Genomic DNA, 27904 nt, shown 5'->3' with positions numbered 1-27904 from the left:
AAATGGAATCAAATCTAATTTAATTGAATAGGAATCGAAGCGGTATCAAAATTGAATCAAAATCAAATTAAAACCAAATCTGAATCCAAACAGAAACAAGAAGAAACGAATTGAAACCAAATCCAAATCTAGTCGAAGTCTCAAAAAAATCATATAGAAATAGGATCGAATTTAATTTAAATTTAATCAAATCGAATTCGAATCAAAATCGAATCGAAATCGAATCGAATTGGAATCAAAATTGAATCGAAATCGAAATCGAATCGAATTGAAATTGAATCGAAATGGAATCGAAATCGGAATCGAAATCGAATCGAAATCAAATCGAAATCAAATCGAAATCGAATTGAAATCGAATCGGAATCGAATCTAAATCGAATCGAAATCAAATCGAAATCAAATCGAAATCAAATTGAATCTAAATCTAATCGAAATCGAAATTGAATCGAAATCGAAATCGAAATCAAATCGAATCGAAATCGAAATCGAATTGAAATCGAATCGAAATCGAATCGAAATCGAATCGAATCGAATCGAAATTGAATCGAAATGGAATCGAAATCGGAATCGAATCGAAATAGAATCGAAATCAAATGGAAATCAAATCGAAATCGAATTGAAATCGAATCGGAATCGAATCGAATCGAAATCGAATCGAAATCGAAATCGAATCGAAATCAAATTGAATCGAAATATATTCGAAATCGAATCGAAATCGAATCGACATCGAATCGAAATCGAATTGAAATCGAATCGAAATTGAATCGAAATCGAATTGAATCGAAATCGAAATCGAATCGAAATCGAATTTAAATCGAATCGAAATCGAGACGATATCGAATACAAATCGCATCGAAATCGAATCGAAATCGAATCGAAATCGAATCGAAATCGAATCGAAATAGAATCGAAATCGAATCGAAATCGAATCGAAATCGAATCGAAATCGAATCGAAATCGAATCGAAATCGAATCGAAATCGAATTGAAATCGAATCGAAATCGAGACGATATCGAATACAAATCGAATCGAAATCGAATCGAAATCGAATCGAAATCGAATCGAAATCGAATCGAAATCGAATCGAAATCGCATCGAAATCAAATCGAAATCTTATCAAAATCGAATCAAAATCGAATCGAAATCGAATCTAAATCGAATCTAAATCGAATCGAATCGAAATCGAATCGAAATCGAATCGACATCGAATCGACATCGAATCGAAATCGAATCAAAATCGAATCGAAATCGAATCGAAATCGAATGGAAATCGAATCGAAATCGAACCGAAATCGAATCGAAATCGAATCAAAATCGAATCGAAATCGAATCGAAATCAAGTCGAAATCGAATGAAATCAAATCAAAATCGAATTGGAATCGAATTGAAATCGAATCCAAGTTGAAATTGAATCGAAATCGAATCAAAACCCAATAGAAATCGAATTAAGATCGAATAAAAATCGAAATCGAATCAAAATCGAATCGAATCGAATCGAAATCCAATCTAATCGAAAACGAATCAACATCAAGTCAAAATCGACATCGAATCGAAATCGAATTGAAATAGAACTAAAATCGAATCGAAATCGAATAAAAATCGAATCAAAATCGAATCGAATCGAAAATGAATCGAAATTGAATCGAAGTCGAATCGAAATCTAATTGAAATCGAATTCAAATGCCAAAGCAAATATTTATTGAAATCGAATCGATATCGATTCAAAATTCAATCGAAATCGAAACCTAAATTAAATCTTAATCGCACTCAAATCGATTTTAATACGGGTTGGAGAATTGTGGAAAAAAAATCGTATTGCATATAAACCGAATAGAAATTGAATCGAAATCCAATCGAGTTCGAATTAAAATTGGATCGAATCGAAATCCAATCGAAAAGCAATCGAAGTCGAGTTGAAAGCTTACCAAAATCTTATTTCAACAGAATTGAAATCGCATTGAAATCAAATCAGAATCAAATCGTAATCGAACTTGAATCGAAATCGAATAAAAATTGTGTTGAAACCGAATTGAATCAAAGTTAAATCGAAATCTTATCGAAATCGATTCGAATAGAACTCGAAGTCGAACGAATTTGAAATGAAATGGAACCGAAATTGAAACCGAATCTAAATCAAAGTGGGTTCCAATCCAAATCGAGTTAAAATAGATTTCGGGTCAAATCGTAATCAAATCGGGCGAATTAGAATTGGAAACGAATTGAATTTCAATCAATATCAATTATAAACTAAATTGAAATTGATTCGAAATATTATCGAAATAGATATCCAATTAAAACCTAATCAAGATTGAATAAAAATCGAATCGAAATCAAATTTAAATTGAATCCAAATCGAATCGAAAGCCTATCAAAATCGAATCTAAATCGAATCGAAATCGAGTCAAAATAGAATAAAAATCGAATCAAAACCAATGAGTCGAAATCCAATCGAAATCGATTAAAAGTCGATTTGAAATTGAATTTTTAATTGAAATAGAATCGTATCGAAATCGACACGAAATCGTTTCGAAATCGAAATTTAAAAAATATCAAATCTGCATATTCTACGCTTGGAAATAAAATCGAATAAAATTCCAATAGAAATAAAAACAAAATTAAGTATAAATTGAAATTGAATCGAAATCGATACGAAGTCGAATCGAATCAAAATCAAGGTGGATTTGAGTTCAAGTTTGAGAAATGAAAAACTAGAAAAACTTTGACCCCCGAAGGAGCCAGAAGCTGACGTCACTGTTCACATCCATTACAGCAGAATGCCAGTCACGACGCTGCTCGCCGGTAAATTTTGTATGGTTTATCATCCAACCAACCCGCACTCCGGGGCTTCGCCCGCATCATCAACATAGTCAGCGCCGTCATCGTTATGCAGATGGTGCATAGTTTTAATGGATTTGTAAGTTTTGCTTTTTATTACTCTTCGAGTAGTGGCCAGGAATGCAAATCAGTCGCCGGTATTCGACATTGCGTCGTTGTTGGGACGACGATGCGAACTGGTTGACTGAGGCACAAGTTTCTGAACTGGCGCTACTGAGCTTCCGGTCACTCAGGAAATAATAAAGCTCGATTGTGTGAAAGGTAAAAGTACGGAGAAGCCAAACTCACCGGCTCGGTTGTCCACCAGGACTTCGTCCACTCCGGCTCCGACCGGGGACGCGTACCGGTCGGTGGTCGTGGACGTTGCCTCGCTGCCGGTCCATCGGTTGTCCTTGTTGAGCAGCAGCCGGCCGTTGATCGGTGTTTGCTGGAACTGGTGCTGCGTGACTGGGTCGCCGTTCAGTTTGAAGAATCCTAACACCAGAAAGGACCATATTCCCAGTCCGAAGATGAATTTGAACACCACTCGGGTTTTGGGGGACATTCGGTGGGACATCTTTGGGCGGCTGGGTAGGTTGCTCCACGTGTGGGGGTTGAATTTACGTGACTTGGGTGTTGCAGGTGGCTCTGCTTTTTATTGGTGATTGATTATTCAAGCTGGTTTGGGCTGTGTGGCGCCACTGACTGATTGGGTTGAGTGGGTTAGTTACTTGACGATCATATCGTGTATTATGATGACCCGTATTCATCGATGAGAATGTTTGTCTGTAAATAAAAGAGATAAGAATAAATTAATCAATTAATCGATAAACATCATAGCGTTTAGATTTCAGTATTGAATTGCAGCACTTCTTCATAAAATGTTCATCTTGATTCGATCAAACTTTCTCACACACGCGCTCGATAATAACCAAACAGCTTCAAGTGCCGTTTCCCTCAATTTGACGGCCGATCGCCATCAATCAAAAACACTCCGATGACCTTCCGGCTCAGCTTGACGACGACGACGATGATGATGATGATGATGCGAAATGTAGCATCCAACATCAACCATCCACGGCCGGCGAATCTAACGAGTCTCGGCACCGCACACGTCTAACCTCGTTCACGGTCGACCCAGTTGGAAAATAGGCCTTGAAATGCTTCCCTAAAACCATCGCAACAAGATACGTAAGTGGGTAAACGTACGGCAGAGACCGCTCCATGCAGCATCATCTTATAGCAGCGCGACAACAGGGGCGCACCGAAAGCCATCAAGCTGCCATGACGAAACGAAACTGCGGTTGTTATTGCTTGGATTTCGAAGCCTCTCAGATCTCAGATCAACACTTGGACTGGGAGGATAAAAAACAAATTAATCGATTGGTTTGTTTCGTTCGCCTATGGAATAGTATTCAAAAATGCGTTTTTACAGTTGACACTGTCTAAAAAAAAATCAAAGATCTGAAGAACATAAAAACGTTTCAAACAAGGAAACATGAGAAAAAATACAATCATGTTATTGAGGTAAATGAAGTAAAGTCATTTGGTGAGTCTCGTCGAGTGCTAAGTCCGACTTGGTATGACTGACGGAGTTAAGCTGAGACACCATGGGGCACGTGACCTACCAAATAGAATATTTCTTTGAAATTTAATTACATAAGCCAAAATTGTCCTGTGAGAAATAAATGATTTTCTTAGAATTTTGATATTTCCTGGAGATACTTCCGATAAAAATAAGCTTAGAAGAAATTCTAGGAACCGGTAATCCAATCGGTATATCTCTGTAAATTTATTGAAAATTCCATCGTAAATTCCTGAAAGAACCCGTTTTGACAAACTTATCCTAAAAACTTTAGGGCTTTTCTATGGAAAATTCTTCCTGAATTCATTCTGAAATTTCTCCAGCAATGCATTCGAAAACTAACGAAAGAAACCCAGCTTTGCCCGGGTATTGCAAATGTCACAATGCACTATTTGTAGCACCGTACTCTACATCAATTTCCGTCCGTTTGTTTTGTTTTCCTCAACAGCTGACCCAAAGTTCTATTCCAATGATTTTTTACATTTCCCTGTCAAATCCACCAGCTTTTTGTATTTACAAACCTTACGGATCCCAAGACGAACCGATTAGAGAGGAAATTTTGCAATTTTGTTAATCCGTGCTTGAGTTAAATCGTCAGGAAGGGAATTAAAACTCATTTTTATTAATATAGATTTCAAAGCTTAAAACTTTAGCTTTCCGATAGTTGTATTTGTTTTGCACGCGAAGTTTTATATCAAAAAGTTGTATAAAAAAAACTTTAATTATCATAATTCTTCGCTATAAAATGGTCCCGCAGGGTTATACCCTAGTATCACCTTTTAATGAGTGATTTGCTTGCGCATATTTGCGCTTTTACGATAACGCTGCAATCAAAGTTTTCTTGAAAATTGTGGTTTTTATTTTCTATACCTCGTAATAAATAAAAAATGAACAACATTATCACTAGAAATATAATTGTTTGCTATTTTATGCATGCTGGATTGGAAATAAACATAAAAAAACTGCCCAAACAAAAAATAAATATTTTTTCATGGGTGACATTTTTTGAAGGGTTAACGATGGCCTTTAAAGGGTTGAAAAAGGTTCTTCAATATTCCTTCACATAATATATGTTGCATAGAAACAGTTTTCATTGAAATGGTATAGGTGATGGTATAGCAATCCTAGATATTTGTTCAGGCTCAATTCAAGAATTTGAAAAAAATCACTGAGCAACTATCAGAACTAATCCATCAATGCTTCATTGCTCCATTGCTAGAAAGCTTTTCAACCGAGCTAGACGTACGCAGATGTGGGATCAATATAAAAAATCTCTCAATGCCTACAACAAAGAAATAAGACTGTCAAAAAGGATAAAAGAAGATAATATGCGAAAACATAGAAACTGTTCCACTAACAGCAAGACAAAAAATCCTTTCTAAGGACCATACAAATGGCATAGCAACTCTTAAAAAAGAGGACGGGTCTTTTATCTCTAATGGATATGAGACATTAGACATAATGATGAAAACACATTTTGCTTGTTCCATCACTAATATAATTTTCTTTCAAATAAAATTTTAGATTCCTACATGAATTCATTCGAGAATTACAAAATTCCTTCAGAAATATCTGAGATTTTTCTTCAGATGTTTCTGAAGCAATTTTTGTAGAAGTTTCTGAAGTTTCAGGAATTCTACAAGGAATTTATCCAGGAATTCCTTTGATAATTGATAATACAAAACACAAAAACACTATTTTGAATATGGAATTAATACATCATGCCAAAAAGAAAAACCCAAAAATATCGGTTGGTCCATCTTCATACTTCTTCTGATATTCTCAAGAATTCCTTAGGAACAAGTTGCTTCGGGAATTGCTCCAGTATTTATCTAGGAGATATTTCAAGAAACCTTACCATAATCCAATGTTATCCGCCAACCGATGCTGCCGATCTGCAAGACAAAAAGAACTTCTACAGTCAACTCAATGCCGTCGTAGATAGAATTCCGAAGGGTGATATCAAGCTCTGTTTGGGCGACTTCAATGCGAAGATCGGATCCGACAACTCGAACCATGAGCGCATTATGGGACGCCATGGTCTCGGAGAAATGAGCGAAACGGAGAGCTGTTCGCAGAATTCTGTGGTAATAACGACATGGTGATCGGAGGATCGCTCTTCCCTCATCGACCGGTTCACAAGGTCACGAGGGTCTCCCGTGATGGCTTTCCGGAAAATCAAATCGACCACATCTGCATCAGCCGAAAATGGAAACGGAGTCTTCTTTATGTGCTTAATAAACGTAATGCCGATATCGCGTCTGATCATCATCTCCTCATCGACAAAATACGCCTGCGCATTGCACGGATTCGTCGGCAGGAGGAAAGAGTTGGACGACGATTCAACACACGCCGACTGCAAGATGCCACGGTGAAACGGTCCATCGTTGAAAAGCTGGAGACGCGTGCTGCAGATATCCCAGAAGGTGGCAGCGTGGAAGACCAATGGACCGCCATCAAGAATGCCTTCATCGCCACCAGCGAGAACAATCTGGGCGAACTACGCACCCAGAGAAAACAATGGATCACTGATGAGACCTGGAGAAAGATAGAGGAGCGAAGAGAAGCCAAAGCCGCGATAGAGCGATCGAAAACCAGAGGAGCCAAAGTCTTAGCCCGCCAACGATACGCGGCTCTTGAGAAGGAAGTAAAACGCTCATGTCGACGGGACAAGCGAGCGTGGGCAGACTCTCTGGCCGACGAAGGAGAGAGAGCCGCCGCAACCAGGGACATTCGCCTCCTCTACGATATCTCACGACGCTTAAGCGGGGCGAAGATAAATGCAACGATGCCTGTGAAAGACGCGAATGATCAGTTATTGACCGACCCAACTGACCAGCTGAAACGCTGGTTCGAGCACTTCGAACAACTTTTTCAAGTGCCAGCCAGGCCATCACTACCTCGGCATGATCTGCCTAGGATCCGACGTATAACACGCGTCAATACCGAAGCTCCATCACTGCTAGAGATTCAAACAGCCATACAAAGCATGAAATCGATCGATATCGACCGAGATGCTCAAAGCTGACCTCATGACATCCCCTCAACTATTGCATCGTTTATTTCGTAATATCTGGGACACCGCAATTTTCCCGGTCGACTGGAAGCAAGGTATCTTACGGAAGGTGCCCAAAAAGGGAGACCTGGCTGCATGCGATAACTGGCGAGACACTATGTTGCTGTGTACCGTTCTCAAAGTTCTATGCAAAGTTATCCTAGCCCAGATTCAGGAGAAGATGCGACTCTCCAGCGGCAGTAGGCTGGATCCCGTGCAAGAAGATCCTGTGTGAACCATATTGTTTCGACCGTCTCAATCACGAAAGCATGTGGGGCGCCCTGAGACGCAAGGGGGTTCCTGGGGAAATTATCGGCCTCATCGAGGCACAGTACGAGGCCCTCTCGTGTAGAGTGCTGTACAATGAGTTCTTGTCCGACCCTCCGGGTCGTAGTTGGTGTGAGGCAAGGATGCATCCTATCACCGTTACTGTTTCTCATCGTAATCGACAATATTCTGGTAGGTACGATTGACCGTGAACCAAACCGCGGGCTGTTATAACAGCCTATAGTTATGGAGCACCTGAACGACTTCGAATTGGCTGATGACGTTGAACTCCTCGCGAAACGGCGCTCTGACATGCAGAGTAACCTCAACGACCTTGCCTCTCTTGTTCGTCTTCGACAGGTTTAGTCAACAACGTCCACAAAACCAAATCGTTCGATGTAAACACGGTGACCCCTTCCAGTTTCACAGTAGCCGGGCTATCAGTGGAGAATGTTGAAAACTTCAAATATATTGGTAGCCAAATGGCGTCAGACGGCGGTACCAAGATCGACATAGGCGAACCGATCAGGAAAGCAAGGGCTGCCTTTACAAGTTCAAGACATATCTGGAAAAACAGGCAGATAAGTGAACGCACCAAAATACGAATTTTCAACTCTAACGTGAAATCTGTGCTGTTATACACTAGCGAAACATGGTGTGTATCAGTGGAGAACACTCAACGGCTGCAGGTGTTCATTAACAGATGCCTGCGGTATATAATTCGGGCCTGGTAGCCTCACAACTGGATCTCAAACAACAAGCTCCATCGTCGTTCTCACCAGCAGTGGTGGAAATACTCGCTTCACGATTAAGCAGAGTGTAAGGGACCATCCATATACCACATGGGCATTTCAGGGGGGAGGGGAGGTTTGGCAAATGTCCACGGCTCATACAAATTTTTGAAAATGTATATGAGCAATTGTCCACACTGGGGGAGGGGACCAAAACCTATCCACGTGGAATATGAACAGCCCCTAATTTGACCTATCAGAAATGCCACACTCGCGCGAACCTACTACCTGCATTTTTCTAGCGCTTGCTTTATTCGTGAGTAAAAATCACAGTTGTGAGTATTTGTGGTTACATCAAATACAATGAGTAAACTTCAATTGAGATAAACACAACAACAATAAACAAATGTGTTCTTGCTCGAACATCCGTGAGAAACTAGTTCCGAGGTTGTTTTATGACCCCGAATAACTCGCTAAGCTTCACGAACATTTTTCGGGGTTCGTTTCTCTGTTTTCTCTGCTAGTAGTATTGCGAGAAGATTGAAAAATTCGAAGCGGGGTTCAACGGTCGACTGTCGGAAAGCTGTTCCGCAAACGTCAAATCACTTGTTGCACGGTAAAAAAATTTGGTTTATTTTCTCGTGTGAATGTTGATTATTAAATTCAACGAGAATATGCAACTTTAAACGAGTGTTACATGCCGCTATATTTTTTAAAACAATTTTTATGGTACTTTGAAGGTATTTTGTTATACATTTAGGTGATTTCGAAACATTTTAGATTTCTCGAATATTCTTGATATCAAGAAGTATCAACACTTTTCGTACAGTGCATTCCCTTTTGAAGTTTCCGACACTCAGTCTGCTTCTTCTTCTTTGCTCCGCAAAATTAGAATTTTTCTCTTTTCTCGCAATAGGTAGGCAGGAAATAGGGAGAACAAGTGTTCGCGAGTATTTTGCATTACCCACTTCTTGTTTTGTGGGCATGGTTCACAGATTTCCATCACTGGTCACCAGAGGCCGACAGCAACAGAAATTCGGGATCTGAAGTGGGGCTGGATTTCTTCACAGAAGTTATCTGTCCCTTAATTTCGTGATTTTCGAACTGCTGTGCGTATACATGAACGATTTTTGTTATTGAATTCGACAGCAAATGCTATTTTAAAATTTGGGGAGAATTGATTTCCTTTCTACGATATCTACGCAATAAATATTTTTTCCTGCCAATCCTTCATCAAATCTGTCAAATGTACAAAAAATAGAAGCCTGAGAACAGATTTATATTTTTCCGAATTTTTTCGCCAAATTTTTGTATGGGTGAATAATGGGGGATCAAGTGTCCCCATATTGAGGTAATAGCTTCAAATCCAAATATCCTAAAACTTTGATGGAATGTTGACATTTTTATCAGTACAGATCATTAAGCATATTTATGGCTTTGTGCTGTGAAAAAATGAAACCATTTGGTCATTGTTATAAAAAGTTGTTCAAATTTTGCGTGGCCACTAAAAAAATCTTTTGGAAGGTCAAAACATACAAACCGCCCTGCAGAATAAATTAGTTTGTCAATCCAAAAAATAACTCGCCATATAAAGGTCATTTGTCTAGAGGTTCTGTACTAAAAAATACGCTAGAACAAAACTACTTTAGTTCTCGATAAAACAGGGAGTGATCAAGTCTCCCCGGGGATCAAGTCTACCCACCTTCCCCTAATAGTACTTTATCAACACTTTTACTGTTTATTATTATTCAAAATCAAGGATAATGACAAAGTACACGATTCATGACGGTGATCTAGTTACAAGAAATGATTTCTTGCGATTATTCGCGGAAAAAAAGACAATTTGATAGTATTTTCCACATATGTCGTTTATGCGATGGGGCAGAGTCGGGCAGGCGTTTTAATCGGCAATGGACAGAAAAACTCATGCCCTTTCATACAAACACTATTCCAAAGACATGATTTTCGATGATTTTTTTTTTAAATTAAGTTTGAATTACGCATTACGTTTTTTTAAACCTTTTTTTAACTATACAAGAACTGATGAAATTTTATTATTGTCCCTTTGGAAGTTTAAAAAAATGCATCGATCTAGAGGAAAATGGAGAAAGACTAGTTATGTAAATACTGTATTGATTATTGTTTGTCCATGATTTTTTATACTAAATAAGTGAATATGGGTCAAATGGGTGTGAAAACGTATCACTGCTTCAACTACTTAGAATGCTTGAAGAATAGATTTGATGTATCTGAGGGCAAAAAGTCTAAAAAATAAGAGACCTTTTTGAACGATTTTGTTCTATGACCTCCAGATGAGCGATGACCCATTCTCAAACCCCCGGACCCATTGTCACCCATTTCCATTTTCCTCTAGGTCGATGCAATTTTTTTTTTCTTAACTTCCAAAGGAGCAATAATACAATTTTTCATATTTTTTTGTTACTGGATCATCGTTACGAATCGTGTATTCTGTCATTATCCTTGATTTTGAATAATAATAAACAGAAAAAGTGTTCATTTCTAAATAAACAAATAAATCATCACAGCAGGCTCTGGAATTTTGAATATTTTAACAAGGTTCTTCGAAAATAGGTGACAGACAACTTCTCTGAAGAAATCACACTTGAAAACCATTGTTTGACCGATCTGGCGTATGGGACTTGTATGCAAATATCGCTAAAAATGGTTAATATTGACCAAAATGTCGGCATTAATGTATATTGAAACTTCGCTGAAGACATCTATGGTCTGTTTCAATATTTGAATGACTGAGAGGTTTTTTCCATGTTTTGACAAGGGCTGCACCAGTGAGTGTGAACCGGAGGTGTACAGGACCCATAAGTAAAAGTAAGTAAATAACTAAGATATTTCATAAATTTATCCAAAAATTCGATCGGAATGTCTTCCACACATTTTTTTTCGTAGAAAGTACTCCCAGGAATTAATTCGGTTAATCATCCAGAAGTTCTTTCAGCCATAGCATACCATCAAAAATTCCTCTAGGAGTTCCATCGAAAATTTCTCTAAGTTATACATCGGAAATTCCTCCAGTGATTCATTACAAATTTCTCAAGGAATATCTTCGAAAATCCTCCGCAAATAAATCTAGAATTACCTCCAGAAATTTCTTTAGGAATTCTTTTGAAAATTTCTTTGAAAAATTGTCTAAAAATTCTTTTTGAAACTTCTCCGAAATTTCTTTCAGGAATTTCTTCAGCAAATTTTAAAAATTTCATTAATTCTTGCAGGCGATCCTTTCCCTTGGCTCCCATAATTCCGCCGGAATTCTGTTCTGGAATTTCCGAAGGAACTTCTGAAGGAATTTACGAAATTCTTTAATTTCTCTGAACATTCCTCCAAGAATTCCTTCGGAGTTTCCCCCAGGGATTCTGCCGGCAAATTCTCAGGAAGTTATTTAGGAGATAGATCCAGAAATTCTTTTGGAAATGCATCAGGATATTACTTGCATCTTATAATACTTGCGTCTTGACAACTTCTTTGAAATATTGTTAACGAATTATTTAAACTATTTCTTGGTCGGAATTCCTTCGGGATATCCTTCGGCAATACCAACGGAAATAGTAGCAGGAACCCTTCCGATATTTTCTTAGGAGAATTTCACCAAAAATTTCTTTCGGAAATTGCTATAGAAATTTCTGCGGAAATTGGTTTAGGAACTCCTCCGATCTTTTAAGAAATGCCATCAACAATTACTTCAGGAATTTCTCAAAGAATTTCTTCCAGTAATTCCTTGAAAAATCCCTTCGGAATTTCTTTAGAACATCATCCAAGATTTTTTTCTGGATTTTTTCAGGAATTCCTTCGGACATTCCTCCGGGAACTTAATTAGTCTCAAACCTACGAATATTCTTTTGAAACAGAGTTCAGTGCGTGATCTCTCTTGTTTCGTACAGCAGAACGATCGCGCGATCGGCCGAAATATTGTGTTCTGCATTGCGCGGCCGGTAATAAGAGTAGCCATCGAACAAGTAAGTGCAGTGCGTATTTTAGTCGTCGGGAAAGAAATAAAATACCGGGCGTGCATGTTTTAACTTTTAACTCGTATTAGTGTTATTCCCATCCCATTGATCGCATCACTTACCAAAGTGAATTCAGATAAATTATCATTTGTAACTAAAACGATATCCTATCCCAAGGCAATCGTGGAGATGCAGAGGTATTCAAAAATCACTTTAGAATTGTTTTTCAGAAATTCTTTTAGGAATCATTCGGAAATTACAATAAGAGTTCTTTCGAATGAAAGTTAGAAAATCTTCCGAAAATTCCTTTAGTATTCCCTTTTTAATTTTTAAATAAATTTCCTAAAAAAATCTCCCAACAAAATTTACGGAATAATTATTGCAGGAATTTTGGAGAGAAAAATCCGTATGGCTTTACTAAGGGGTTTTGCGAAGGATTTCCTGGAGGAAGTTTTTGAGGAATTTCCTAAGAAATCTACAACGGCCTTTCCAGAGAATTTTCAGAAGGAATTCCTGGACGAATGTCAAAAGAAATTCCTGGAATAATTTTCTTATTTATTCCTGGAGGAATTCTCAAAAGAATTTCTGATAGATTTCCTTAAACGTATCCCAAAAAAACCCTAAATTAAGTTCCGAACAAATTCTTAAAGGAATTTCCAAAGAAATTGCTACAGAAATTTTCGAAGGATTACTCCTAAAGGAATTGTCGAAGTTATTCCAAAAAAAATTAAAAGAATATTGAAGGAATTCATAAAGGAACTTCCACAGGAATGTCTGGAAGAATTTCTGAAGAAATTCCTGAAAGATGAATTACCAATGGGATTTCTTATTATATCTCCAAAGTTATCATCGGAGGATTTTCTCGGGAAAACCATAGATGAAATTCCGTAAGCTTGAAGTTATGTACAAAGAAATTCTTAGATAAATTTAAGAATATCGCGGGATTTGGTTTGGCGTGCAGTCATTAAATTAGAGGGAAACAGAAATTTTCTATTTTCCGACGTTTCGGCGCAATGTATTTTGCCTTGCCATTGCGCCGAAACGTCGGAAAATAGAAAATTTCTGTTTCCCTCTAATTTAATGACTGCACGCCAAACCAAATCCCGCATAAACACCGATCAGTCGATAAATTGAACCTTTAAGAATATCGAGATGGGCTTATGGATTTCCTGTGGAAATTATGTTAGGAATTCTTGTTGGAAATTAGGAGGAATTATTGAAGCATTTTCCGAGTGAATGAAAATTTCGATGGTATCCGAATAAATTACTGAAATAGTTTTCGAAAGAGTCCTAGTAGTATCATTGTTTTTTTTTTTTGAAAAAACCCCAAAGGTATTTTCTAAAAAAATATTTAAGATATTTATGAAAACATGTCAGAAGTTAATTCCTAAGGAATTCTTCAGAACATTACCACCATTACCAGAACTGGTGATTATACCCAAATGTGTATTCCAGTTCTTGAAATATGTTATCTAAGCAACTTATAGCACTAACAGAATTGGATCGCATTATTAGCAATGATCCTCTCATTAGTTTTTTTTTATTCTCGCACACTACGGAAAGTAATCCATCGATATCCACAAATTCTCAACGACAACTCTCAACGCAAACACACAAATCATGTTCTACGGACCGAATAGAAATTTCTAAATAAGCTAGCTTGTTAAAAAAATCCTTCAACATGCAACCATTATTTTCGAGGCCTAACCAAACAAACGACTTTGTTGTTGACTCATTCAAAAATCAGTCTGAATCAATATTTTTTTCCATGAATGTCTATTTATTAATATTGGACAGAATTACAACTACAAACGTTACGATGGCGCCCATTCATATCGTACTGCAACAGTTTGTTGGGAGAAAAACCTGTCCATTTCTCGGACTTAATCCCCATCCGACATGCGACTTATCTTTCGTGGTCCGATCCACGTGTGGAAAGTTTGTTTGTTGGTTCGAAACAGTTGGTGCCATGGGCTCCGTCGTCGTCGAGGGTAATTAAACTTAAAACGAGCAATTAAAGTGGTTTCCAGTTTCATCTTATTGCCATTATCATCGCTCGACTTTGTTGAGTGAAAGAAAAATGGATGGACCAACTCGTTCAGTTGCTGGGCGCCTGCACGTTGCTCGTTGTGATGTGTGCTGTTGGATTTCTCCGTAAATAAGCAGATAGTTGCCTTCATACCGAGATGCTTTGTCACCCGCTCGTGGTGTGAACTTGTCGTGCGTGGCAGACGATGATTAAGATTCGAATTACCCATTCCCATGTCGCTGGGGTTTACTCCCCGTTCTACATCTACAGAATGGCAAAATCCCCCAAACTACAAACCAGTTCTTGAGCGGCGTGTCACTATTTGCTCGTTCAATACGCACCCTGGAAATTATTCAGGGCAAATGATTCACTCCGGAGACGAGAGCGGGCACTGGTTTGCGTGTCGATCCCATAATATTGGATAGAGCCAGACAAAGTGGGTTGTGTTTTTTGATGAATTGAACCCAATTACGGTCTTTTTCGCCTTTCTGAGTTGTGATCTATGCGATTTGATCTCTAAAATGTCGTTGCCATTTCGAATGCGGAAACCGTACGTGTTGGCGGAACGAAAAAAAAGTTCAACCTAAGCCAATTTCAAGGTGATCTAATTTTCGTTACAATTACGATCAGTCAAACCTGTTCCCGCTCCTTTTATAAATTCAACTTTTAATGTCACTCAAAAGGTTTGCCGAATAGAAGCTGATTGTTGACACATTACCAATAATCAGTTGTACTCGAATAAGATTTAAATTAGCTTTTGAAAAAAAAAATTAATTCTATTTTTGGAATTTCCTCTTCCCACATGCTCAAGATACAAGTTAGGTAAGCGAAACAACTGGACGCCTCATGTTGTTTGACACGAGTTATCTAACACCTGAATATCTGAAAGAAGCTTGCACTTCAAAACGATTTAGGCCCTAATGAACGCTAAGGGTTTCTGTGTTTATTTTTGTCATTAACTTTGTTGGTATGAATTTCGTTAATAAACGTTCCACCAGCGTGGCTGCTCGTGTCAACATTTGATCGCATTTGTCTTCAGGAATACCTGCATTTGATAATTTAGATGCTTGGATCGCAAACATACTAAAGCGCAAGTCAACTGTTGAAGCAAACGAGAAGTGTTTGCAAAGTAAGTAAACGGTGTGGCGTGCGTGATTTTAAGTGCAGAGGCTGCACTTTGCTTCGATAGTTGCACACAGTTTTGATAGTGGTACTAAGCAATATTGATGCTCGTTTTTAAGAGTTTTTTTTTCGCCATTGCATATTGCTGTTTGGGCGAAGAAAAAAAACCTAAAGCAGACTGCTTGACACAAAACAAAACAGATTTTCTGTCTGTTTCGAAGTGAGAAACTCGATTACGAGAGCATCCAGTACGATGGGGCGATGACGGGGAAATCTTTCAGTGGATTTCGGCGGCTATTTGTTCTTTACGATGGGAATTGGCGCAGCTCAAGGGTAGCCGTAATTGTGTGTAAATTGGTGGTAGCAACTGTTGGCACGGTATCTAACGTTGCGCTATTGCTTCATTTTCGTTCTTCTGGGTTTCTCCATAATAATATTGAAATTAATTCATTTCCGATCGGAATTAAGTTTGAAGCGATTGCCGACGAATAAGAGCAACATTTTAAGGCGATCTCAAGCTCAACTTAAAGGTCAATCAGAAATCAAAATTAAAGAAAATGGGTTTGATTAGAGTTTCAAAGTACAACTTGCAAATCAAGGTAACGAAAAACTGAGCAAACGGTTTGAGTTGCTGGGTCAGATAAATAAAATTAAAAAACAGGCTTTATCTATAGACTCCATTCGATTTGAACGACACATTAGGATCGTTTATGTTGCCAAAATAGAATATTTTTTGTTTTCTGATGATACTTTACATTTCTTTACTTATTGTGACACTAGACACACTGTGACACTTTTTTTACATAGATTTTAGAATCTAATCGATTCCTGAAATAAACGTTCTTACGAACGAAGGTAATCCAAATATTTCTTCCGGGATCATAAAATTCTGTATCGGATCAGTATGGGCACCCACGGGGCAAAATGGACTAATTCACATAATCTTTTGTAGGACAACTATTAAGGGTATATCTCATTTGGAGAATTAAACTGAAATTAAACTTAAAAGTGACATTTCAATAATTATCGAATAACCCTGCTTGCAGAGCAAGATTAGTTTTGACAGAGATCGAATCATTTTTATCTACGTTTTATTGGAATTGTTTGGTAGCACTAGTCATTTTTATGGCCGGGTGATTTTTTAATTTTCTGTCACTTTTAAGTTTAATTCGCCAAATGAGACAGATCCTAAAGATTGTTCAGTTTATTGAGAGGATACTTTTACATGAAGATATAAAACAGACAGATTGCCCAATTTTGATTGAGTTTGCTTTATCTTATATTATAATACACTGTCAATCAACTGTTTAAATCCAAAAAAATGGCGCATATTGTCAAAGCTTCTCGAATTTCGAGTTTCTTTGACAATTTCTTTACAAGTTGCCCTACAGATTTTTTATAAGCAAAGTAGACAGTTTGAAAAAAGAAGAAGGAAATCGGCATGATACCAAAATCATCAAGAAAATCGGAAGGAAACACACTGTCAATGATTTGTCAATATCCAGAAACATAAGGGTGCATCCACAAAGTACGTCACACCTCTAGTGGGGAGAGGGGGTTCAGAGCAGCGTGACGATACTTACAAAATTTGTACAGGTTTGCTACAAAAAGGGGAAAGGGTCATTTGGCCGAAACCCATTCGGCCGAAAGCCATTTGGGCGAATGCCACTAGGCCGAACAGACCATTAGGCTGAAATCCATCTGGCCGAAAGGGTCGTTTGGCCGAAAGGGTTGTTTGGTCGAAAGGGTCATTTGGCCGAAAGTCATTTGGCCGAAAGGGTCGTTTGGCTGAAAGGGTCGTTTGGCCGAAAAGGTCTTTTGACCTAAATGAACGTTTGGCCGAAAAGGTCGTTTGGCTGAATGGGTCGTTTGGCCGAATGGGTTGTTTGGCGGAATAGGTCGTTTGGCCGAATGGGTCGTTTGGCCGAAAGGGTCCTTAAGCTGAATGGGTCGTTTGGCCGAATGGGTCGTTTGGACGAATGTGTCATTTGGCCGAATGGGTCGTTTGGCTGAATGGTCATTTAGCCGAAATGGTCGTTTGGCCGAAAGGGTCATTTGGCCGAAAGGGTCTTAAAGTCGAATGGGTAATTTGGTCGAAATTTCTCTTCACATTGTAAAAAGTGAAAAGCGCGAAATGAGTAGTGAGACGTCTCACTACCAACTTCGCAGACGTCTCACTTCTCACTTCTCTTTTATAACTTCTCGCTGTCAAAAGTGAGAAACACAAAGTGAGTAGTGAGACGTCTCACTACCCACGTCGCGCTTTTCACTTTTTATAGTGAGAAGAGAAAAATGAAGAAAGAGAAGGGAGACGTCCCCCTACTCACTTCGCGCTTCTCACTTTTTACAGCGTGAAGTGATAAATGAGGAGTGAGAAGTGAGACGTCTCACTTCTCACTCCTCATTTATCACTTCTTGATGTAAAAAGTGAGTAGTGCGAAGTGGGGAGAGAGACGTCTTACTACCCACTTTTTGCATCGAGAAGTGATAAGTGAAACGTTCCACTTCTCACTCCTCATTTATAATTTCACGCTGTGAAAAGTGAGAAGCGCGAAGTGATTAGTGAGACGTCTCACTACTCACTTTGCGCTTCTCACTTTTGGCAGCGAGAAGTGATAAATGAGGAATGAGAAGTGAGACGTCTCACTTCTCACTCTTCATTCATAACTTCACGCTGTGAAAAGTGAGAAGCGCGAAGTGATTAGTGAGACGTCTCACTACTCACTTTGCGCTTATCATTTTTAACAGCGAGAAGTGATAAATTAGGAGTGAGAAGTGAGACGTCTCACTTCTCACTTCTCATTTCTTGCTTCTCGATTTAAAAAGTGAGTAGTGTGAAGTGAGTAGAGAGACATCTCACTACTCACTTTTTACAGTGAGAAGCGAGAAATGAGGAGTGAGAAGTGAGACGTCTCACTTCTCATTTCTCGCTTCTCACTGTGAAAAGTGAGTAGTGAGACGTCTCACTACTCACTTTTCACAATGAGAAGTGAAAAATGAGAAAATAGAAGTGGGAAGTGAGACGTCTTACTTCTCTTTCTTCATTTTTCTTTTCTCACTATAAAAAGTGAAAAGCGCGACGTGAGTAGTGAGACGTCTCACTACTCACTTTGTGTTTCGCACTTTTGACAGCGAGAAGTGATAAATGAGGAGTGAGAAGTGAGACGTCTGCGAAGTTGGTAGTGAGATGTCTCACCACTCATTTCGCGCTTCTCACTTTTTACAGTGTGAAGAGAAATTTTGGCCAAATGACCCATTCGGCTAAATGACCCTTTCGGCCAAATGACCCTTTCGGCCAAACGACCCTTTCGGCTAAATGACCCATTCGGCCAAATGACACATTCGTCCAAACGACCCATTCGGCCAAACGACCCATTCGGCCAAACGACCCTTTCGGCCAAACGACCCATTCGGCCAAACGACCTATTCGGCCAAACGACCCATTCGGTCAAACGACCCATTCGGCCAAACGACCCTTTCGGCCAAACGACTATTTCGGTCAAACGACCCTTTCGGCCAAACGACCCTTTCAGCCAAACGACATATTCGGCCAAATGACCCATTCGGCCAAACGACCCATTCGGCCTAATGACCCTTTCGGCCAAATGAACCTTTCGGCCGAATGATCCATTCTGCCAAATGACTTTCGACCTAAAGGTCTGTTCGGCCAAATGGTATATTCGGCCAAACAACTTTCGGCCTAGTGGCATTCGGCCAAATGGCTTTCGGCCGAATGGGTTTCGGCCAAATGACCCTTCCCCTACAAAAAGCGTGACGGGAGGAGGGGTGGTGGATAATCGTCAATTTGACGTGACGTACTTTATGGATTTTCCCTAAAAGCCTGTGGGTCAGCCCGAAAACGGTTGGAGCTGTTGAAAATCCAATGAATTGCGATTGTTACGAATATCGCAAATTTCTGACATGACAGTTAGATAATTGGATTACATGACAGTCCTTACCATTACAATTTAACATTAGTTATTCATTATTGAGCTACAATGGAAAAATGAGCAAAATGCTTTCATTTTCACTTAAGGTTGTTATACAACAAAGCCACAAATTGGCCATCTTGGAAACCACGTGCTTTTTGCAGTCAATTTTAAAAAGCACGGATTGAGAGAACTACAGCGTGGTGATACAATCGTAGAATCATTTGCTTGCTTGTGCCATAACATCGACTTTAGTTTCTGCATTACATGAAAAGTATTATGTCACAGAAATAAATCAGAAAGTGTGTTTCTTGTCCAGTCGTGTTTCTCCAGTGAGCGGATCGGCCGGTCGTCGAAATTTAGTTTTGCTTTGTGCGAAATAAGTGCGATCTTCTATCGAGCAAGTAAGTGCAGCGCGTGTTTCAGTCGTCGGGAAAATAATAAAATATCTATTTGCTGTTGGATGGCTCATGCGCATGTTTTACGCTTTGCTCCGGTCGAGACAAGTGTGATCTTCAGTTGTTTGCAGTAACCGAGCAGCACAAGTCAGACAAAAATGGTTGCAGCAACTTGATTGTGACTGAATTCGGTCATATATGAGTTGCAGTAACCTATGTGGAATAAGTGTGCTGCCAGGGTAGCTATCCGGCAAGAAAATACAGAGTACTGCGCGTCCGAGCGGGCGTCTAAAACGTTTCCCTCCGTTTTCATATGCCACTGGACGTGCATGGTTTAGCATTTTTCTCGTGGCGGGACAGCGAATTAGTGTTATTTCCCATTCCATAGATCGCATCACTTACCGAAGTGAATTCAGATAAATTATCCTTTGTAACTAAAACGATATCCTATCTCAAGACAATCGTGACAAAGGTATACTCGGACTCTAGTAGCAACGAGAGTCGGACTAAAAATCCTTCCTTTCCTATATGATCGTAAGAACGTGGCCGGCGCCGTTATTGACTTTAGATATTTTAACTCCTGAACTTCTGTGCATTGAGAATGGGTAGCTAGTCCCAAGATCGTCTCGTCAGCGTGCTTTTCCTGGACCCAAAAAAGGCATTTTACTTATTTGACACGAAATACTTCTCCGGAAGCTGGATTTATGCCGAAAGAGGAACTTGTAATAAATTGATTCGTAGTTATTTAGCTCACCCCTTATAAGTGTCGGTTCCTCAAGGAAGCAATTTGGGCCTTTTGTAGTTCTTGACCTATGATCTTCCGAATATCCGGTTACATGGCAAGCCACGTATTCTCGCAGACACTGCCTCCATATCGTATACTGCTTCGAGCTCCACGGAATTAATTTATCGCATGAAAGAGGACCTGTGCCTTCTTCATTACTATTTTGAAGGAAACCTCCTATTTTTGAACCAATATTTAGAACGAAGTAGGGGGACTGCTCCTGGAATTCATCTCATGGTTCCGATATTCATCCCATGAAAAACAATGCAATGGAAAGCAATTTGATTTGTTTATTATTTTTGTGATTTTTTCAGCACTAAGCACGTATGTTGACAAGAAGAAGTAGCAAATTTGATGCCGTATTTCTTTGTTTCGCGATGAGATGAATAAATGTTCAGTGATATGAAGATCGGGACAGTTCCCCTATAAGATATTCCGCACACCTCGGATAAAAGTTGCACCACACGCTGACCTTGTTTTCAGCTCAACAACAATAGATAAAGTTGATCACTTTAAATAGCTTGAACTTATGTTTGATTCTCATCTCAACTGGAATATGAAAAAACACATTAATAAAGCCTAAAAAAACTCAACTGGAATGAACATATAATCAAACATCAAGAGGAGACTAGCACTCAACTGCTACCCTCTACAAAGACTCAGCTTTGCGAGAACTTCAGTGTCTTATTCAAGTTCAATACTTTCTGTACATCACATCACTTTCGCATGCACATCACGACGTAGGTCTTTGGCGAAACAATCATCATCGGTATCCCACTAGAAACCAATTGGCTCCACTCCAAGTCTGCGACGTCCAAACACTGTAACTGCGAAAATGCGATTTGTATATTACGGCAAAAAATTGTTCAATGATCCATCTTTAAAAAAACTCAAAAACAAGTTAAGGAAAACATCGAAAGGTTCAACTTATAAATAACTACAAAATGTCCAACGAAACAACCGAGCCATATCTAGGAAAAATAGTTTTACCGTGCAGAGTAGTAATGAAATCCTGCAGATAGGGAATAGGATATCTATCGGGTATTGTTTGCACGATAATCTCCACAAGGCCGCCTGCTTTGTTCATCATATGAAGTGGACTGGCCCAACTGCTAGATGATGGTCGACAAATTCCCAGCTTCATCAAGTTCTAGAGCTCTGTTCGCGCTGCTAAAAGTTCATCCGGAGCTAGTCGTCTCGGTCGGACGTCGGTTGACCAGTTGTTTCGATACGATGGACAAGAGATGATTTAGTTACTGTACCGGGTGGAGCTAGTTGTGTGATAGATGGAAATTCAGCCAACAGTTCGGCATACGATGATTTGCTACTAAACGTCTTTATATTAGTATTCCATCTCGTTTGTTGGCGCTAACAATGCCATTGTTTCAAGTTTCGTTGTGATGTCAATGGAGCGATGGCGTTTGAGATCGATTAGCAGAACGTAGTGGCAGATAAAATCTGCACCGATAATTCTTGTCGTCCCATCTGCTATGAGGAAAGTCCATAAAAACTCTCGTCGAAGGCCAAGACTTACTTTCAGTAGCGCTTCTCCGTATACCTGGATTTGAGTTCCGTTTGCAGCAAATAGTTTTAACGTGGTTGGTTTAACTCGACCTAAAGCCGAGTTTCTAGGTATTACTGATACATCCGCACCAGTGTCGATGAGGAAACTTCTGTTCGTAATAGTGTCTGCTATTTTCAGGCGAAAAATTGTAGCTACGTCGGAAGGTTTCCCAATTGCTGGCGCAGAACCGTACGAATGGCGTCATTGTTGTTTAGTTTTTGCAGTCTCTCCAAAGGTACACGGTTTTCGGCATCGAAGTGCATCAGTTCCAAAAGTACGATGGTACCAACACATATCATACGTTGATTCCGAGTTGTAGTGTTGACTTCTTCTGCTTTGACTGCGAGAGCGGTTCCCCTATACTACCCGAAGCTGGAGTCTCTGATATATTTTTCTGGAACGGTTGATGCAGTGTTACTTATTGGCGCTTTGATGTTGCATGAAGAAGAAGAAGAAGCAGAAAAATGATAATCGAAAAAATTTCCACGGGAAACCATACGGAGAAGTTTTTAAAACTCTTCTCAAAAATTCTAAATGCAATTTAATTAAAAGCGGTAAGCAGTACGGGGTTGGACTTTTTTTCTACTGTACAATAAACACAATATTTCTATTCGAAATTTTATTTTTTAATATTACACTTAAAATACAGTATAAGAAAAGTCCAACCCCGTACTGCTTGCCGTTTTTAATTAAATTACTTTCAGAATTTTTGAGAAGAGTTTTAAAAACTTCTCCGTATTGTTTCCCATGGAGATTTATTCGTTTATCATCTTTCTGCTTCTTCTTCTTCGTGCAACATTAAACCGCCAATTGAGTTGACGTTACGAAAGCCCATGGCGTCGACGATAGCATCAGCGATTGTTGCCTTTTCTGGAGGATCTCCTTTTGAATCAATCACTGCAGCTTGTGCGTGCGGAGGAAGCCGGGATGCCCATAGATCAAGCAGTACGGGTACACCCAACGATTTACCGGCTACTCGTGTCATTGCGTTGTACAACTGACTTGGTTTCATGTCACCAAGTGGCATATCGGACAGAACTCGTTGCAATCGTTTCTGCTGACTATCAGCGAAGTGATCGATCAATTTTCGTTTGATGTAGGAATACTTCTCGGAAGCAGGAGTGGCATCTATGATGGCGCGTAGCTCTGTTAGCTTCTCTGGCGGCACCTGTGCCATGACAATGTTGTATTTCTTCGGGTTGATTTCCGAGTCCCGAAGCAGCAAACCAGAATTCGAGCGAAAGGAAATATGACTCGATGTTCGATGCTGTGGGTTGAGTCGCGGCAGATTTATACTGTCCACGGTTACTTGTTCCTGCACACCTAATACACTTGCACTGGCCGAAGGTACGTGTTTATTGTCTTCCATTTCGCGACCACGGGGTCACCTACTATGGGATCACTTTGCGGGACGATTGATTTGACACGGCGTGACTAGGTTTAAGTAATAAATAATTTATGTAGTCCAAAGGGGTTTCTTAAATATTAATTCGAACAATGTGAGTTACAATTCTATAGTTGCAAAATGTACAAAAGGGTAGGAAACAATTAAGTTTGAATTCAAAAGGGTTTTGTGTGTACGATGCGACGACTTAGCAAAAAATGTTGCGTTGCATATACGTGTTGCATGGAGATAGCAGATGGCGTGACGCCACATGTGGTACCTAACTGTCAAATCGTATGTATTTTTCCTTCATTGACATTTGGATCCCCTACACTCCAAATAATCTAAACGTTGTTTCCACCTGAATTTTCAGGTATATTTTACGTGCACACGTAGCTGCAAATGCTTCAGAAAAATTCAGGTGAAACTTACGTGTCCAGTGAATTCTATCCAAAACTCAGGTAGAACTACCTGTTTTTCACGTAGAATGAAAATTCTATCGAAAAATCAGGTAAAAGTTACGTGAATTTCAGGTGTAAAAAATCTACGTACTTGTTCAGGTGGAAACAACGTGCAGATTTTTTTGGTTGTATCCTCGCCAGCAAAAGATGTTCCGGACAGCGATGACAGCGACAATCTTTATCTTGTAACTAAAATATCTTTTGTATTAGCGAATTGTTCACAAAACATTCCTTTGATTGCTGTTAGAACTGTCAGTTTTGCTTGTTTGCTGTTAGAAAACAACAAACATATTTATAGACGCATGATTTTGTCTGACAGTCTTCGGGTGAAAATGAAATCTCGCTTTTTTAACTTTTCAAAAGGACCTAAGTAACATTTTTTTTCATAAATTAATTTGAATCGCTCAATCAACAGAACAACATGAAAGTTATTGATTGCAGTATTTAAATTAATTCATGATAAAAATGATACTTAGGTCAATTTGAAAAGTTAAGCGCGAAATGTTTTAATTTTATTCAGCTCGCAGCGCGAAAAAATGACTTTGAGTCTGTGATAGGGTTGATAAAATCTACTTGGAGACCTCAATGAACAGCGTATATTAGGCTTTCTGACGCTTTATCATCTTTCTTCTGCTCGCGTAAGGAAAGATGAGATTTGTTTTCATAGGAAAACGTTTCGGAAGCCTTTTTTGTATTGCAGTGTACAAATAAATCAACACAAAAAATGATTTTTTTTGTTAAATTTCTTTGCAAATTGAATAAAGATATTGAAGATATAAAGATATAAAGATAAATTTGCAATTTGCAAAAAAAAAGGCTTACCGCGGTGGAGGTTGGTACTCGTATTCTGATGGCTTTTCCGCAAACGCGACCTTTAAGTGGACTTGTTGTGTAGGGCTCATCACGCCTATCTAGAGAGTGCAAGGTTGATTCTTTTTCACAAATTTCATATCAATTTATCCATTTCAAAACATGTGCTGTGCATATGCACAGCCAAAATATTTAACAAAAAAATGATTTTCGTACGGCCGAGTTGCCGAATAATATGCAATCAATAATACAAAAAAATGCAATCAATAATACAAAAAAATGATCAATACCAACAAAACGAAGTACATGGTCGCTGGCAATCAACGTGGGTTCATTAGTGGTGGTGGTAGCGAAATAGTGCTGGATGGTGAAAAATTTGAAGTGGTAGAAGAATTTGTGTATCTTGGAACATTAGTGACGTGCGATAATGATGTTACCCGCGAGGTGAAAAGGCGTATTGCAGCTGCAAATAGGGCTTATTACGGACTTCGTAACCAGCTTAAGTCCCGTAGTCTGCAAACGAAAACAAAACTCGCGCTGTATACTACTCTGATTCTTCCGGGGGCTTTATACGGCCATGAGACATGGACGTTAATGGAGGCTGATCGGAGAGCTCTCGGAGTGTTTGAGCGTAAGGTGCTGCGGACAATACTCGGCGGTAAACAGGAGAACGGTATCTGGCGGCGTCGCATGAATCACGAATTGTACCAGGTGTATAAAGGGCTGGATATTATTAAGCTTTTACAACACGGCAGACTACGGTGGGCTGGTCACGTTGTTCGTATGCCGGAAGAACGACAAGCGAAGATAATATTTAGTAGAGAACCCGGAAGAGGCCGCAGGATTCGTGGAAGGCCGCGTACACGATGGCTTTTTGCAGTTGAAGAGGACCTGAGGGCGCTCAATGTTCAGGGCGACTGGAAGCGATTGGCCCAGGATCGAGTCCAGTGGAGAAGGATACTCTATTCGGCGTAGGTTCATCGAAGAGCTGTAGCCCATCAAGTATCAAGTAATACAAAAAAATGAGTTCAAATAGCTTACTGATGAGAAAAAGGATTAAAGCGTTACTTAACATTTGGGTAGTTTTCTTTTTTTTCCCATGATAGTTGGCAAAAATAGTATATTGGCTTCACCAGCTTTCGATTTTGTGACATTTTGGGCACAAATTTTCTATAGCCCGCTCTTGCAGCCAAAAATTTAATACCAATTTATCACCCTTTTTGCCTTTCTCATACCACAAAATTCTACCGAAGGGCTATCAGTTCACTTCATTTTTGTGTGTCAAGATAAAATTATTAAAAAGTATTAGCCAACTTTTAATATAGTAATCCTCAACCGATTTACTTTTTTTGAAAAGGGCGTAACAGCCAAAATGTGTTTCTTCTGATTATTAGTGGACAAAGAATCAGTAGGAATAAATTTGGTAACGCCCTTTTCAAATGTTGGTCTAGAGTTGACCACTATTGAATTTTATAACGATCAATCATCACGTGTTTAAGTTATAAAAATGGTGTACAATGTTGGTGCCTTAAGTAAATGCGAAAAAGGCAGTATCACTACTTGGTGCATAAAATTGGGTTTTGCAAATATACATCGCACTCACAGCCAAGGTACCGTTAAAATCTAATTCACAAGTTTTCACGGAACTAACCCAAATCAACTCTCCGAATTGAAATGCAAACAAAAACACGCAAAAGCTAACAGCTCTATTGAATCAAACTATTCTCGCCTACAGCCTGCTCTACAAGTACACAAGACTTGCTGACATATAGGTCGCAGTTGTTCGTACAAGTGTAACACATATATTCGTGATTAAAACCTGGAACATTTTTAACTTTTGCATAGTTTTATAATAATCGAAAGAGAAAGGAACCAAAGAAAGACTTTATTTTGCACATACGAACTATTCTCAAAGCACTCTATATTCAATCTATTTTATATACTAAGGCGTCATCACCGCAATGTGGATTTTTCAGGGTTTTTGTGTAGTTTTCCGTAGCAAAAAAAAATATCAGTTTTGATCAAATATTATGTTAATATTATAAATATGAGACGTAATGTAGTATAAGACACCATCTTAAAAATCGAAATCTTTGTTTCTCGTTAGTATCCTACAGTAACGAAATGTTGCCATACAACGAATTGCAATGACGAATCCTTCATAACGGCGACGCGTTATCAATTCGATGAATTTATTACTGTATAACAAAGCACTTCAGTTACTTATCTCAAGGACTGAATGCCGTATCTTCCAAACCCAGGCACTACGTAATCTCACGTTCACTTCATAAATCTATAAACGGATCCGTCACGGAAAGTCACATGCCCAATAAAACCTCAATCACGCATGTACAACTGCGAGTCAAATAACGAATCAATTGTCTCACTGTAATTATTAGTGACTTAGGCTTGGCAAAATATAAGGCGGCGTTAACGCCCAAAGGCGAATTCGAGTTCACAAACATTCACATCGATGCCGCCAAATCGACACCGGCAGATGTGTAGCTCCTAGGGACATTGACATTGCCATCGGACGTCGCGCCGTCGTCGTCTTTGCGTCCATCGATGTTTACTCGATCGGTCAATCGAACCAACAAACGCTATCTGCTGGGAAGGTGTTTCCTGCCCGAATACTCGCGGGGCCCATACCCGGCACGCGCTCCAAATCGGTTGTTTGTCATGCCGACCGTGCCGCCGAGCATTTCCCAGCGCGCGGCGTGTATTCAAATTTGTGGTGACTTGCGTGCTATCGTGCTTCATGGTAGGTCGTAACGGTGCCGCACCGCGAGGGGACGGAAGTCGAACTTTACGTGAAGCCGACCGGCGCGCGGTGCGGTGACCAGTCACTAGGTCGGCAGAGTTTCGGCGCGCGGCGGTGACGGCATTGACATTGACCAGAGGTTCGATACTCGAGTTGACCCTGGTCAGGTGGTTTGTTTGGAAGCCAGAAGCGGAGCACGTTTCGTCGAGCACCGAGGGTGTCATCTGTGC

The 27904-nt window shown here is 39.4% G+C and overlaps 1 protein-coding gene across 9 annotated transcripts in view; it reads right to left on the bottom strand.

The window, feature by feature from the left end:
- LOC134225421 (uncharacterized) overlaps window positions 1–27904 on the bottom strand; it is an 850799-nt gene that overhangs the window by 65822 nt on the left and 757073 nt on the right. For all 9 annotated transcript variants that reach the window (XM_062705490.1, XM_062705489.1, XM_062705481.1 and 6 more), the window contains one exon: window positions 3124–3600. In XM_062705490.1, the coding sequence (XP_062561474.1) occupies window positions 3124–3391 (268 nt within the window). In that variant the 5' untranslated portion in view covers window positions 3392–3600. The remainder of the gene's footprint in view (window positions 1–3123; window positions 3601–27904) is intronic.

This window comes from Armigeres subalbatus, chromosome 3 (genome assembly GCF_024139115.2).
Source record: "Armigeres subalbatus isolate Guangzhou_Male chromosome 3, GZ_Asu_2, whole genome shotgun sequence".
Classification (NCBI taxonomy): Eukaryota; Metazoa; Arthropoda; class Insecta; order Diptera; family Culicidae; genus Armigeres; species Armigeres subalbatus.
Note: the sequence above shows the minus strand (reverse complement) of the source record. Positions and strands in the feature narration are given on the sequence as shown.